Source organism: Aspergillus puulaauensis, chromosome 3 (genome assembly GCF_016861865.1).
Source record: "Aspergillus puulaauensis MK2 DNA, chromosome 3, nearly complete sequence".
NCBI lineage: Eukaryota > Fungi > Ascomycota > Eurotiomycetes > Eurotiales > Aspergillaceae > Aspergillus > Aspergillus puulaauensis.
Genome location: NC_054859.1, coordinates 3,890,285 through 3,904,593, shown reverse-complemented (window position 1 = coordinate 3,904,593; position 14,309 = coordinate 3,890,285). Strand labels below are relative to the sequence as shown.

At 48.6% G+C, this 14,309-nt stretch overlaps 5 protein-coding genes across 5 annotated transcripts; 4 read left to right on the top strand and 1 right to left on the bottom strand.

Annotated features, from left to right (window-relative positions):
• Positions 1 to 1,270: 1,270 nt before the first annotated feature.
• Positions 1,271 to 3,067, top strand: APUU_31527A (glycosyltransferase family 2 protein; the record flags this gene model as incomplete). The annotated part of the gene is made up of 4 exons (XM_041702742.1): positions 1,271 to 1,308; positions 1,399 to 2,268; positions 2,330 to 2,621; positions 2,900 to 3,067. The coding sequence occupies 4 exons, from the start codon at positions 1,271 to 1,273 to the stop codon at positions 3,065 to 3,067; spliced, it is 1,368 nt and encodes a 455-aa protein (XP_041555496.1).
• Positions 3,068 to 4,300: 1,233 nt separating this feature from the next.
• Positions 4,301 to 5,512, top strand: ATP12 (ATP synthase complex assembly protein ATP12; the record flags this gene model as incomplete). Its single annotated transcript, XM_041702740.1, has 2 exons — positions 4,301 to 4,625; positions 4,710 to 5,512. 2 exons carry the CDS (start codon positions 4,301 to 4,303, stop codon positions 5,510 to 5,512), a joined length of 1,128 nt encoding a protein of 375 aa, XP_041555495.1.
• Positions 5,513 to 6,029: 517 nt separating this feature from the next.
• Positions 6,030 to 10,203, top strand: APUU_31525A (uncharacterized protein; the record flags this gene model as incomplete). Its single annotated transcript, XM_041702739.1, has 5 exons — positions 6,030 to 6,049; positions 6,295 to 7,532; positions 7,592 to 8,970; positions 9,020 to 9,373; positions 9,433 to 10,203. The coding sequence occupies 5 exons, from the start codon at positions 6,030 to 6,032 to the stop codon at positions 10,201 to 10,203; spliced, it is 3,762 nt and encodes a 1,253-aa protein (XP_041555494.1).
• Positions 10,204 to 10,471: 268 nt separating this feature from the next.
• On the top strand, positions 10,472 to 12,132 carry MSS51 (putative mRNA processing protein (Mss51); the record flags this gene model as incomplete). The annotated part of the gene is made up of 3 exons (XM_041702738.1): positions 10,472 to 11,333; positions 11,395 to 12,052; positions 12,105 to 12,132. 3 exons carry the CDS (start codon positions 10,472 to 10,474, stop codon positions 12,130 to 12,132), a joined length of 1,548 nt encoding a protein of 515 aa, XP_041555493.1.
• A 278-nt stretch (positions 12,133 to 12,410) lies between these two features.
• APUU_31523S (NAD(P)-dependent alcohol dehydrogenase) lies at positions 12,411 to 13,607 on the bottom strand (the record flags this gene model as incomplete). Its single annotated transcript, XM_041702737.1, has 3 exons — positions 12,411 to 13,343; positions 13,401 to 13,523; positions 13,581 to 13,607. The coding sequence occupies 3 exons, from the start codon at positions 13,605 to 13,607 to the stop codon at positions 12,411 to 12,413; spliced, it is 1,083 nt and encodes a 360-aa protein (XP_041555492.1).
• Between the last annotated feature and the right edge of the window lie 702 nt (positions 13,608 to 14,309).

Sequence of the window (14,309 nt, the reverse complement as noted above, 5' to 3'; positions counted from 1 at the left end):
GCCACTATCCGATTTCGCAATATATGAATTTATGATTCTACTCCTACCATCTCCAGAATGGTGTTCAGCAAATTCGTAGTATTACGGGTAATTTAGACTAGTTCCTAGCATTCTCGGTTCGCTCGCAGATTCGGCCTAGGCCTTAACTTAGTTGCTGCTGGGAGTGGTTGGTTAAATCAAATCAGCCGCTGCCGTGGGCACAAAGTACGTACCAGAGTAGAACGCAAAAATGCAACGACAAAAGGACGAATCCACAAATCGGAATACCTACTACTAGGCTGTAAGTCGACCGACGACGAGGGTAAAGCTGCGGAGTGCGGGCTGCAGAGTGACCGGGGGCGGTTAGGACGAGCTCCTTGTTCACCCGGCACTGGCATGCTTGGACAATGGCAATGATGAGATCCACTGTGGGAGTCTGACTCCCAGCCTAGCTTTGCCAGAGGACCTAGCGCCGTCTCTGGCGCTCTCAGGCTTCAAGTTAGCGTCTCGTCATCCACCCTTCTCCCCACTTTGCTAGTGCGAAGTTGCTGCTCGTGCGCCGCCAATCCCTCTCCACTTGCACTGTCCTCTGATTCCTCCATTCATTTCATCTAGATCCATCATCCAGGGTCTGACGCGCGAGGCACCTGCACAACACTCAAAATGACAATCCGTTAAGGAACTTATTTTTATTATTATTATAATTTTTATTATCATTATTATTATTTATTTATTTACGCGTTTTTTTTTCCCCTTCCCTTCCCCATTTTTTGTTTCAGGAGTGGCTGATTGGTTGTCTGGATACCACTTGAACATGTGCCAGCCCTGCCTCGACTCTATCGGCGACAAATAAAAGTCTCCAATGCTGCTGTCAGAGAGGCCTCGATCTTTTGCCTCCTCCGAGAAACTATTTCTCTACGTGATCTAGGAGGCAATTTTCTTAGTCCATGAGGAGCCATCCTCGCCCAGACATTCGTTTGCCGTCCACTCCCACTTCCTTATCTCTATATCCTGCCACTCGTTTCTCTCGCCTGTCTGGTAGTTCAGAAAAGAATCACTTTTTGCCTTTCCTAGATTTGGTCAAAAGCCCCTTCCATTGTTGAAATTGACTTTGGGAAGAACAAGACTAAGAGTCATTGTTCTGCACATTGGGCATTGTGACCCATGTGCATCGAGGTTGGCAGTTGAGAAAACCCGCATAAACCGAAAGAAGAAAAGGGACGGGAGTCGATAGCACTCTTTTTTATTAGGGAGAACAGAAGAATTGTGTTGATTCCTCTAAGACCTGATAATGCACATAACGTATATGCGAGCGTTTATCGCTCTTTTGTTAGTGCACCTCCTAGTTCCCTTTGGGAATTCAATTCAGATTATTCCCTTTTACATCAAGTTAGCTGACCTTGTTATGCTATTTTACAGCTTCTACCGGTATTTTCGTCTTGTTGTGAATCTAGTTTCATTCTGGACCTTCAAGCCTATACCCCCGCCCGAAAACCCGAGATTGACTGCGGATGATGTGACAGTTATTATCCCCACGCTGGATGGCTGTGGCGAAGAGTTAGAGCGAACAATTGAGACCATACTCACGAACCGTCCCTTTGAACTTCTTCTTGTTACAATTGAAGCGAACAAAAAGAAGGCCGAAGACATGCTGAGTCGCATGCCTGCCGCTAAATCAAGGATCCGCCTATTCACTGTTACCCACCCGAATAAGCGCCGCCAAATGACTAGAGCTATTCCTGAAGTGCAAACAGCAATCACCGTGTTCGCTGATGATGATGTGATCTGGCCACCGAAGGTGCTGACTTGGATGCTAGCTCCTTTCGAAAAAGATGAACAATACGGTGGTGTAGTAACGTGCCAACGGCTTCAACGTGCTATCTCCCCGACATTGTCGCAGCGTATTTGGGGATTTCTTGGAGCCCTTTACTTGGAACGAAGGAACTTTGATTGTGCCGCTACTACTCACATCGATGGCGGACTTCCCTGTATGTCTGGGCGAAGTGTTGCGTACAAGACAAGCATTCTGCAGGATGATGCCTTTACCTACGCATTTACCAATGAAGGATGGTGGTTCGGAAAATATCAGCTGAACGCCGATGACGACAACTTCATTACCCGCTGGATGGTCTCGCATGGCTGGGAGACTTTCATGCAATACCACCCCGAGGCTGAAGTTCAAACAACACTGGAAGATAACCCAACCTTTCTAAAACAATGCGCAAGATGGTCCCGTAGTAACTGGAGGAGCAATCTCACAAGTATGTTTGATGAAGGACATATTTGGCAGTAAGTTTGTTTTGATCGTCGGTATTCTTGTTGCTGTCTGTCGACTAACGCTCTACAACAGTCGCCAACTTTGGAGTGCATATGCTGTTCATATGACAACACTGTCGCCCCCAGCTCTCCTCGGTGACTTGGCTCTTGTCTTCCTCTGCCATAAGGCGACTGCGTCTTGGGATGACCATTCCCATGCGTTAGCTATGTCCCTTCTAGCTGTTTGGATGTTTGTCAGCAAATTCATCAAACTTCTAGGCCATTACATCCGCTTCCCGATTGATTGGGTTTTTCTTCCCGTATCGATCCTTTTCGGATACTTCCATGGGGCGATTAAGATGTATGCCGTGATGACCCTTAGCGCGGTACGTGGTAACCTGCTTTTCTTTATTGTATTTTCCTTCCTAGCCTTTGTGATGTATTGTCTGAGCTATTGGAAATGTTTCCCTCTGCATATACAAGTGTACCATGCCACTTGTCCTGCCCTTCTGATGCCAACTTTGCCCCATATGTTTTGCTAATGGACCCGTTCGCTTTGATTCCCTTCACCTTGGCTTGCATTGATGGTCGTCACGTTCTTTGGAGACTAGCCATGCGCGCGAAATGCTTATACCCAGCTGACTGTCCTTTATTCGCGCTTTAGACCACATGGGGTAGCCGTGAAGGTGCCGATGATTTTGATGCCGAACGTATGAAGAGACGACCAGACGACGACCCTCTGAAGAAATCCTACTATCGCAAATTCAGACTCAATGGGAACGATTTCCACCATCGATTGGTGCCCAGTGTAACCGCAGCTGATATTTCTTGAGCCAGCCGCACAAGCAAGTCCCGCTCGAAGATCGTGGCGCAGCGACTTCAAACTGCTGGGTTGGTCATTCGACGCTTACGAAGAAATGGTTTATGACGCTATTTTTCAAGAAATTATATATAAAGGATCTATACGGAAGTCCTTTTCGCCTCGGCCAAAGGTGCCGTAACTGATTTATTGTTAGGCCTCACCCCATGCGGATGGCCTTGTCACAGTCGCTTTAGCTTGCATTGAGTCAACCGGACTGTGCAAGCACTTTTGGTGAATAATTGCATCTCCTTATACAACTCCCACTTGGAGGTTGATACATTCCTCGTGTAAATTACAAAAGCGTGGGCGGGCTCTCGTCGCTTCATTCCCTGTTCTACTTATTTGACCAAAATTGTTGCTTATTGTTGTTTTCTTCTCCATTTGCTTAGATCAACAATTGGGAGGCTTTTTGAGATTTTGTGATAAATGCTTTGTTTTGTTTTTTTTAGCCTTGTTTTTCTGATTACCCACCCTGCCTAGCGGTTTGCAACGGTAATATATAATCAACTCTTCGAGATTAAGTATAATGTCGCCAATGTTTTCTTCGGGGTTTGATCGTTCAACTGGTTGAAAAGTGAATGGTCCTTGGTATCTGCTTTGGATCCGGATTTATTGGAGACGGGGTTTGCCCCAGAGGGAAAGCGAAGAACCCTATAGCACATATTATTTATTGATACTATTGAAGTTCATCATAATCCGTTGACGCAATAATAATGTGGACATGGGCTTCAGTGTAGACTAGTAGTTTATACCTATAGGTACCAAGGGGTCACGACATTCTTTCTGTCTGCTTCACTAGGTAGAACCTTTTGTGTCCAACGACCACCTGATATCTACAAATATCGATTACCAGAGATCTTCAATTTAAATATTCTATAAAGAACCGATTTTAAACTCTTTCCTTTACTATATTCAAAAGTAACTACATTCAAAAGTACTCCGCTCTCGACTGTGCTCCGTAATTTATTGTGGGGCAAATACCTACCGTAAAGTGTGGCGTTTGTGGCGAGTGCATGTCTGGGCGCGAACGTCGCAAAGTCACTTGTCCCCGGAATAAACCGAATGATTGAGGCCTTTTGAGTACAGCAGGCAGCGATTGAGCGTTTCGTTACTCTCATACTAGGGCCATCCCAGCAGATTAACCCCACGCTGCCGAAACATTAGTATACTGCCGTCTTTGCTTTTCTATTTTTAATTTCGAGAATGGTGAAAAAGGGGATTATTCCGTTTCTTCGAACCTCCACGGCCCGTCCACAGCAACCACTTTTGACTGCTGCGCGACACAGTTGCCAAAGACCCCGCGCTCTCCATTCTTCTACATTGAAAGCGGCCGTTGCACACCCAATCACTGCACATGGACCTCCGCCTAAGGCCCCTTCGCCATTTCAAGGATTTGGGGACCGTGCAACTCACCAAGCAGAGGGCAAGGAAAAGCTATCAGAAGCCGAGCCAGAACCTCGCCCGACCAAGAAACCTGCAACACTGAAGAAGCGCTTTTGGAAAGATGTCGATTTTCAGAGAAAGCAGGGTATTTCCGCTATTATACACCCCCTTCCTATTGTTTTTTTGTCTTCTTTCCCCAGTGGCTAACATTTTGCTCTTGCGCCTACAGGGGGCGAGTATCAGGTTTTACTAGATAAACGGCCAGTCCGAACTCCGTCAAAAAGTGTCCTATCGATACCGCCTACAAAACCATATCTGGCACATGCAATTGCTTTGGAATGGGATGTAATGAACACTGCGCAACAAGCCTTGAAAAATCACATGATCCCGTTAACCTCTCTTACGGCGCGCGCAGCCGATATTGCACACGAGGACGCTGCGGGGGAAACACTTGCGCGAGACCAAATAGTCAAAACCGCGATGCGCTACCTTGACACGGATACATTACTTTGCTGGGTGCCCGAAGAAAGCGAATATGCCGTTGAGGCTGGCGAGAATGATCAAAGGCGAGAAACACTTCGGGAGACTCAAATGAGAGTTGCAAAGGATATAATCGCAGTTCTAAGCACCAAAGTATGGCCTGGCATTGAGATAGTACCGGTTTTGGACGCAGAGAGTATCCTCCCGGCGTCCCAGGCTCAAGCGACGAAGGATATTATCAAGCAATGGGTTCAGGGTTTGGAGGCCCATGATCTGGCTGCCCTTGAAAGGGGTATACTTGCCTCCAAGAGCCTGTTAGTTGCTGTTAGACTGGTAAGCGAGTGGAGCGAAAACTTCCGCCATCTGCAAAGGGCGGGGCAGAAGAAATTTGGAATTGATGAGGCAGCCGAGGCGTCCAGCCTCGAAGTTACATGGCAAACGGACATGTGGGGAGAAGTTGAGGACACTCACGACGTTGATAAGGAAGATCTGAGGCGCCAACTTGGAAGTGTCATCCTTTTGGTGAGTGGGGAGACACCCGAGAAACAATAGGGTGGTCCCTCTACTCGAAGAAAGTGTATATCTAGTTAGATGGCGAGGGTTTTAACTGTATATGTATGCATAATATAAATTTGCGTTTATTAATGAGCATGTGATAGTTATGCGGAATTTGATTTGGGGCTTGTGGTGCTTCTGGATAATAAACTTCCGCCTCTTTCAAGAATGCACTTGGTTAAGTATTGTTTCCAGGCCCATGCGTATGCAGTTGCCTTAAGCCATGCTGCGGGCTGAATGCGATGCATATTCCCGCGACTATAGAATTACGTGGTAATATTTTGCCGCCTACTTACTTAGTTGGACCATCTTGTGTTTGGACACTGAAGGTTTATCTTGAACAGCCGCCAAGGCGCCACAAGCGTTAGGAAGATCGACCTTCCTCTCCTGGAGTTCGGCTCTTCGTCTCTCAACCATCTTGTTAAAAAACATTACTTCGAAGTTATTGCATTTTCATCGAATCCAACTCTTCTCGCGTTTCATCCCACCTATGCATATTTAGTATTCCAGAACCATGACAGAAAAGGGCGAAGGGTAAGTGCGTTGGACACATCTCTTTCTGGTTCCATGGGTCATCGAGCTTTGCGATGTCATATCTGATACGTGCGGGATAATGAGTCCATTAATTATGAGAAGGCATTGAACTTTTCTATTGGATGAGTCTGCCCTTGCTGGATAAGCAAACTGCATACAGCTGCCTCGAGCCCCGTCACCTAGCTAAGGAGATCAGAGGAACTCGAGTGACGACATTGCTAACATACCCCGCCTCTATCCTTTAGACACAAACGCTCTAAAAGTGCTTTGGCATTGGCGATTCTGCATCGTGATAAGTCAAAAGACAACCACGAAGAAACTGGCAGTCGCGACAACGGCTCGGCTGACTGTGCCACGTCCCCAGCGAACAACAGCAGCAGCCTGTCGACCTCCGCCAGCCCGACGCACCGAAGCTCCAGTTTCCGAAGGTCGCGCCAAGAGACAACCTCCCCCGCGATGCCGGCAGAAACCTCATCGGACCCCAGTGGGTTGAACCATGGAGGTGACAATATCGAGAAGTTACCCTCTCTAACCCAGGATGGCGGGGCCATGTCCCTGGATCAGTCTGTTAAAACCTTCCGACTTTTCGAGGTCCTACGAAGCGGCGACACAACGGCGATTTCTAAAGCCATCAAGGAAAGCGAAGATCCACAAGGTGCGAATGGACTATTTGGCACAACGATCCTCCATCTAGCGATTCAGTGTGCGGAACCGCAGGTTGTTGAGTACGTGCTGTCAGCTGGCAACGATATTGATATCAATGCGCGGGATCGAGAAGGCAACACACCTCTTCATCTTGCTGCACAGCTTAGTCGCGGCCCCATCATACGCGAGCTACTGAGCAGGCCTTCAATCAACGACTCGATCGTCAATTACCGTGGACAAACGGCTCTTGAAGGCTCGCGTGCACCCGAGATCTTCCAGCAGCTGCAGCTCGCTCGCTCGCTTTTTATTGATGGGAAAACACAAGAGATCCAATCGTTAATTGCTCAAGGCAGTTATGACAGGTTAGAGAAGCTGCTGGAGGAGCCTCGTGTCGAAGGGATTTTGGATGTTAATGCTCTGGATCTTGTTACGGATCCTGCTACATTTCAGTCAGGTGGTACCCTCCTCCATGAAGGCTCTAGAAAAAGAGACACAAAACTTATCCAAATCCTTTTGATGCACGGAGCTGATCCCTTTCGGCGCGACAAGAAGGGAAAGCTGCCCCAGGATGTGACGAAAGATGACAGAACACGAGCGATACTTAAGAAGTCCCCAGCCGCCGTTATAGCTCAGCGGGGCATTCAAGAAAAGGCCATTCTTGGTACCAGCTCGGGTCAGGGTGTGTCTGGACGACCGGGGGCTGGAGAGGCCTCCTTTGCGGGCAAAGATTCTAGGGAAATGAAAGGTTACTTGAAGAAGTGGACGAACTATACCAGCGGCTATAAACTACGATGGTTTGTTCTTGAGGACGGTGTTTTAAGTTATTATAAACATCAGGGTAAGTGGCTTCCTCTAAACTCAGCTTTTATACCATCCATTCTTATCATAATGTGTCAGATGATGCGGGCTCCGCCTGCCGTGGTGCAATCAACATGAAAATTGCAAGGCTCAACATGGATTCTCAAGACAAGACCCGTTTTGAAATTTACGGAAAGTCGTCCGTTAAGTACCATCTCAAAGCAAACCACGTTGTAGAGGCTAAACGTTGGTTCTGGACACTTAATAACGCGATCCAATATTCAAAGGATGAAGCCAAGGAGGAAGAAAAGCGCCAAACAAAACACGCTGAAATTCTGCGCCAGGCAAAGATTGACCAAGTGGACGGCCGACCTAGTGAGAATCTCTCCGAATCCCCAAGCCTCAAATCTAGTGGAAAGGGGTTAGCGCCAATGTCTCTCGGTGTTCCAAGTAGCAGTGGCACGAGGCTCAGCACATACACATCCCGCACTACTCTAGAAGGTGTGGCCGCTGATGATGACGGCTCGCTGTATGGCTCCCTAGACCAAGGGCCCACTCAGAGTGATATCAATAGGGTGGCCAGTCATGTTACCACCGCTCCTGACTTAGAAGATGATGATGACGAACATGTCGATTATGCCTCTAGCCGTGAAACGCCACCTACTGATAAGGATGCCATGAATATCACTGCACAGTCTGCAAAGCTCCAACTTGAGATACTCGCCAATGTTGCATCGTCACTACAAGCAGAGAAAGCAAGTAATCCGGCGATTGCGCTTTCAGATGAGGCGGTTGATCAAGCTCTGACCGCATACGAGGGGGCTGTGAGTAGCCTGAAGGACTTAGTGCAGAATCTACTGAAAATTTCTCGGGATCGCGACTCATACTGGCAATATCGACTGAATCGAGAGGCCTATCTACGCAAGATGTGGGAAGAAAGCATGGCACGAATTGCTCAAGAGCACGATGAATTACAATCTAAAATGGGTGAGTCGGAGGAAAAGAGGCGGCGTACGAAACGAGCGCTTAAGGAGGCGTTGGAGAGCACGTCACCAAGTATTAGTCGATCCGCCGTTAAAGCTGCATCTGGCGAAGTGGGACTCGACGGTGAAGAAGAGCCGAAGACACAGGCTCTGGAAATCGTGGAGGATCCCTCGTACCCCGAAGATCAGGGACACGAGCGGCCGCCGTTGCATCGCAAAAAGTCCGCCCTATCAAAAATTAGCAGTTTGTATTGCTCGGACGATGACGATGACGAGGAAGATGAATTTTTCGATGCAATCGACTCTGGAGAGATCGAGGTCGTGGACCGTACAGCTCCTGAGATAAATGAGGAGGAAGAGGCAGCGCCTGAGGAGACGAGTAAGCTCCGTGCTGTGAGACGCTCTGAGATTTCACCGTCGTTCAAAGGATACGAAGAGCCTGTTAGGGAGAGGCTTAAAATGGACTATGACAATCGACCCAAAATCTCACTATGGGTAAGTAAATGCTCTACGTCCACATTCCCCACTAACATCTCTATCATAGGGGATTTTGAAATCTATGATTGGAAAGGACATGACAAAGATGACTCTTCCAGTCTCTTTCAACGAACCAACCTCATTACTTCAACGCGTGGCAGAAGACCTAGAATACACCGATCTTCTCGATGTTGCTGCCGACCAGACTGATTCAATGGAGCGACTGGTGTATGTCGCCGCCTATGCCGCGAGTGAATACGCTTCCACCATCGGACGTGTTGCCAAACCATTCAATCCACTCCTGGGCGAGACCTTCGAATATGTCAGACCGGACAAGGGCTATCGGTTTTTCGTTGAGCAGGTCAGCCACCATCCGCCAATTGGGGTTGCTCTCGCCGAATCACCAAAATGGGATTACTGGGTAAGCTTATACAGATGTTCCACCAGGTTATGACTTGAGGCTTACTTGATTTGGAACAGGGAGAATCGTCCCTCAAATCTAAATTCTATGGGAAATCCTTCGACATCAATCTCCTTGGAACGTGGTTCTTGAAGCTGCGGCCTGCGTCAGGGGGCGAAGAACTATACACGTGGAAGAAGGTCACGTCATCAGTTATCGGAATAATCACCGGTAATCCCACTGTTGACAATTATGGTCTGATGGAGATCAAGAATTGGACTACCGGCGAGGTGTGTTATCTAGACTTCAAGCCTAGGGGCTGGAAAGCGTCATCAGCGTACCAGGTGTCAGGCAAAGTTGTTGGTCAGGATGGCTTGCCTAAGTGGAGTATTGGCGGTCGATGGAACGACAAAATCTACGCTCGCCATACACCAGGATTCGAAGCACCAGTATCTGGTCAGGATCCAGAGTCAGCCAAGACAATTCTAGTCTGGCAAGCTCATCCCCGACCAACTGGCATTCCGTTCAACCTGACACCATTCGTCATCACGCTTAATTCGCTAACTGACAGCCTACAACCACAACTCCCGCCCACTGATACCCGTCTCCGACCTGATCAACGGGCAATGGAGGAGGGCGAATACGATTTCGCCGCTACCGAAAAGCATCGGGTTGAGGAGAAGCAGCGTGCTAAAAGAAGAGAGAGAGAAGCCAATGGAGATGAGTATACCCCTAGGTGGTTTAGTAAAGATAAGTGTCCGATTACAGGGGAGGAGTACTGGAAACACACGGGTGATTATTGGGGTTGTAGGGCGAGTCAAGATTGGAGCAAGTGCGAGGACATCTTTTGATGTTATTACAAAGACAGACTTGGATAGACGATGATTACGTGAATAATTACCAACGCTGCATATACTCAGTACTGCTTATCACCTCTACTATAACTATAACCGAAGTAGTACCGTACTACATATATCGCCTTGAAGCCAACTTCGGTTACCTTTGGTCGCAGTCACGTGGCTATGGGAGCTGCGGGAGTGTTTCCGACCAAAATAATGTCCAAACTTGAGCTCAACACTCATATGATCCGCACGTTCGGCACCTCCCTCAACCAACACAATGTCCGGCGAGTTTACCTGCGGACGCTGTTTGCAGGCTCTCCGTCGATCCATTGCATCCTCTAGGTCTTCCTTACGATCACCCCATTCTCTCAATTCACGACGGAGTTATGGCTCCTCGGTTAACTTGACCTTAACTCGAGGACCTGGATCTCGAGGCAATAATTATCTTTCACCCAAAGATTCATTGCTTTTAAACAAACACGTCTCGTCTCTAAACTTGCCTCTTCCGCCAGTCGTACAAAAAGCAACATCTGCGACCTCGAACTCCCCCCCGGATCCCCGAGCTCTCTTGAAACCAAATAATCTATTTCACAATTTCTCCCAATCACCGTCGCCTGCGATCCGACAGCGTGCGGCTTTTATCAAACAAAACGCATTCTGTCCCCATCCAAGCCACCAACAGACACGAGTGCCGGTTTCTCCGCATGACCCGGAATCGCGCAAAAGCCCCTCCAATGCTAGTCTTCCCCCAGCCCACTCGCACTTTGAGTGCCCGGATTGTGGTATCCCAATCTACTGCTCCGAGGGACATTGGATGGATGATTTTGAAGCCCACTTGGAAGTTTGCGAGACTCTTAAGCAAATAAATGAGGACGACCATGACCTACGCTCCGGACGGTTTTTCCCGGAATTCGCGTATCCTGGCCTACAGGATGAGAACTTTGTTATTAATATGACAAACTGGGATACTTTTCTTTATACCAGGGAGTTTGATGCGATCAATGATGATCGAAGTATGCGGCAAGTGACACGCATGCTGACCTACCCACTTACGATAGGTAGCGTGTTGCATGAATTAAGTCCGTATAGTATTAAGAAGGGTAGCAGGCTTACGGCTGAGGGTCTCAAAAGTGTAAGCGGTAAGTTGGATAAAAAGCAATGCTCATTGTTTACTTACCGCACGCTAACACAATACTTTAGCGCTCCGTTACTCTCTACACCCGCCCAAGACGGGTGAGGGTGTCGATATCCAAGGTCTACGTGTGAAGGCACCCCCAGTACGGGTCTTTATTTTAGGCGCACGTGCTGAATCTTCCCTACCTCGCGATGTGTGGCTCCAACTTAGCCACATCTTCCCACGGTCTCTCATTAATCTCATCTTCATCGGCCCCGAAAGCATGGCAAATCGCGACGAGGAATTCCCCCTTCCAGAAAGGACACCGGAGAACCCGTTCGGGGGAATTGTTGAAGACAGATTAGGCGGTCAGATGAAAATCACAACGTATGTGGATTACTTCCACACAATGTATAAAGCACAGTACTTCCAGCCGTTTGATCCGTACCTGGACTGTGTTGTACTCTTCCATCCCGGTCTTGGACACCCTGCCAGCTCCCATGAGTGGGAAGAGACGCTGCCGCTGCTCCTTGAGACCAAGGTTCCCATCATCACTACCGGCTACACGCAGTGGGACATGGAAAGGGACATCAAATGGGTGCGCGACAAGTGTGCAGGAGAGTTCGACATTCTGCTCGAGCCTGGTGAGAATATTTTCCGAAGCTTAAGGTGGGATCTTAATGATCTGGATCCGCATGATGTCTCTTGCGGTAATTGGGGACTATGGGCGTTCAGGGGGAAGAGGTATGCATTCCTACCCGAACAACACATGGCCGAATGCTAACTAGTTCCGTAGATATGAGGCAACATTCAAGGACTCTTGAAGTTTTTGAGTTGGAAGGAAGCTCTGTATCTGTATGCAAACTCCTTTATATGTATAGTAGTATCGTGCAATTTTTTTTTATAACATTTTTTACCTGACGGATGGGTATTTTGTAGAATGCATCAACACAATATAATATCTACGGGCTCCATTTGCCCGTGAATAATCGTGGTATACTGGCTATATAGCCAGCAAACGCTTCCGTAACATGTCACTCATCCCGCTTTTTTGATAATCTTGGATTCCACCCCCACAAACCTTCGATGACCAGCAACTAGACTATATGTTAGTTTCAGGGCCAGCAATGAGCGTTTTGATGCCCTTTCCGGCCTTGACGTCCTTGAACGCTTGTTCGGCGTCTTCGAATTTCACGGTCCCAGAGATCAATTTCTTCACGTCAATCCGACCAGAAGCCACAAGTTGAACCGCAAGCTTATAATCGCCGCTGCCGTAACGGAAGCTCCCTTTCAGGTTCAATTCCTTTGTACAAGCCGCCATGATGGGGAAGTTCATCTCGCTTCTACCCATACCTCCTTGCACATAAGTACCGCCAGGGCGAAGGACATGGATACCTGTATGGACAGATGGCTCAACGCCGGAGGCGTCGATCGCAACATCTGCACCGCGACCAAGGTCATTTTCCTCGATCATACCGGCTGCGTTTTCCGCAGCGGAAACCCTAGATGGCTCAAATATGGCTGTTGCAGCGAACTGCTTCGCAAACTCCAATCTTGGCTTCTGGATGTCTACAGCAACGATCTTGGCTGCACCGAAGGCTTTGGCCACAGCACAGCACAGCAGGCCAACTGGGCCAGCTCCGAAGACAACAACAGTTTGCCCTGGGGTGACGCTGGCTTGTCTCACGATGTGTACGGCAACGCCAAGTGGCTCCATCAGTGCACCCTCGGGGAGGCTGATTGACTGAGGCAGTTTATAGCAAAAGTCTTCAGGCAAAATGTAGTACTTGGCTAGAGTACCGTCATAGGGTGGGGTGGCAGCGAAAGCCATCTTTTGACAAAGGTTGTACTTGCCCGCTTTGCAAGGCTCGCATCGGCGGCACGGGATACCAGGCTCCATTGCAACGCGATCGCCGACTTTCAGGCTGGTAACCGCGGAGCCAACTTCGCTAATGACTCCTGATGATTCGTGGCCTAAAACCATGGGCTCCTTCAACACGAATTGTCCGATCGCGCCATGGTCCCAATAATGAACCTAAGGTGGATGTCAGTGAATGGCCGGGTCCGCCCGAGTCAATTTGACTGCACATACATCGCTGCCGCAAATTCCAGTGAACTTGACGTTCACGATGACATCGTGGGGGCTTCTGAGCTCTGGGACAGGGCGGTCCTCGAACTTCACCTGGTGGATTCCTTCGAGAATGAAAGAGGGGTTCTAAACAGGTCAGTGTTGGTATTTCTACGGCCCCTGCACGCTGGAGTTTGCACATACCTGGGCTGTTGCAGTCTGAGAGCTCATCGTTAAGATAGAATGGCGAGCAAAAGGTTGATACGAAGACGGTGGAAGGACGAAAGACGTGTCTCGGAATTTATAGTACTATGACGTGGGGTCGTCTGTCCTTTCCCTACGTTCTGTCGAGACCCCAAAAGACTCGATATTTGGGTCCATTCTCTTGGAAATATCCTCGAACAGAGAGTCATGGGGCCTCATCCCCGGCCATGGCCAACTGGAAAGGCGCAGGGGCGAACTGGGGTCAAATTGCTGGAGCTCCAGGAAAGGCACTCTGAACATGGTGGGGTCTTTTACCCTGAGGCGGTCTGATTCGACGATACGGTCCCCGAGCTCGTTGGAAATTAACCGCCCTACCGGGTGAAGGACCCAGAAGCCTGCTATTTACCCGGACAATATGACTGCATGGAAGGGAAGAATCCAAAACCAATAGCCACAGGGTGATCACGGTCGTACGTTTGGTTTGCAGTCTATCGAGTATCTACCCACATAGTCCTACCGGAGCGAAGATTTCAAATTCATGCAATAAGCAATGGAAATGATGTTGTACTCCACAAACATGTCTTGGCGCCGGAGGCTTTCATGAAGCTCAATTCCGCTCCTCCGCCCGAGTTTGTTTGAAAGTTGAACCTGCTGCAATCTCTGATTTAGTGGGAACAAGAGACCCGCGCATATGGCAACGGCGCGATACCTCATCTGATTTCCCTCCTT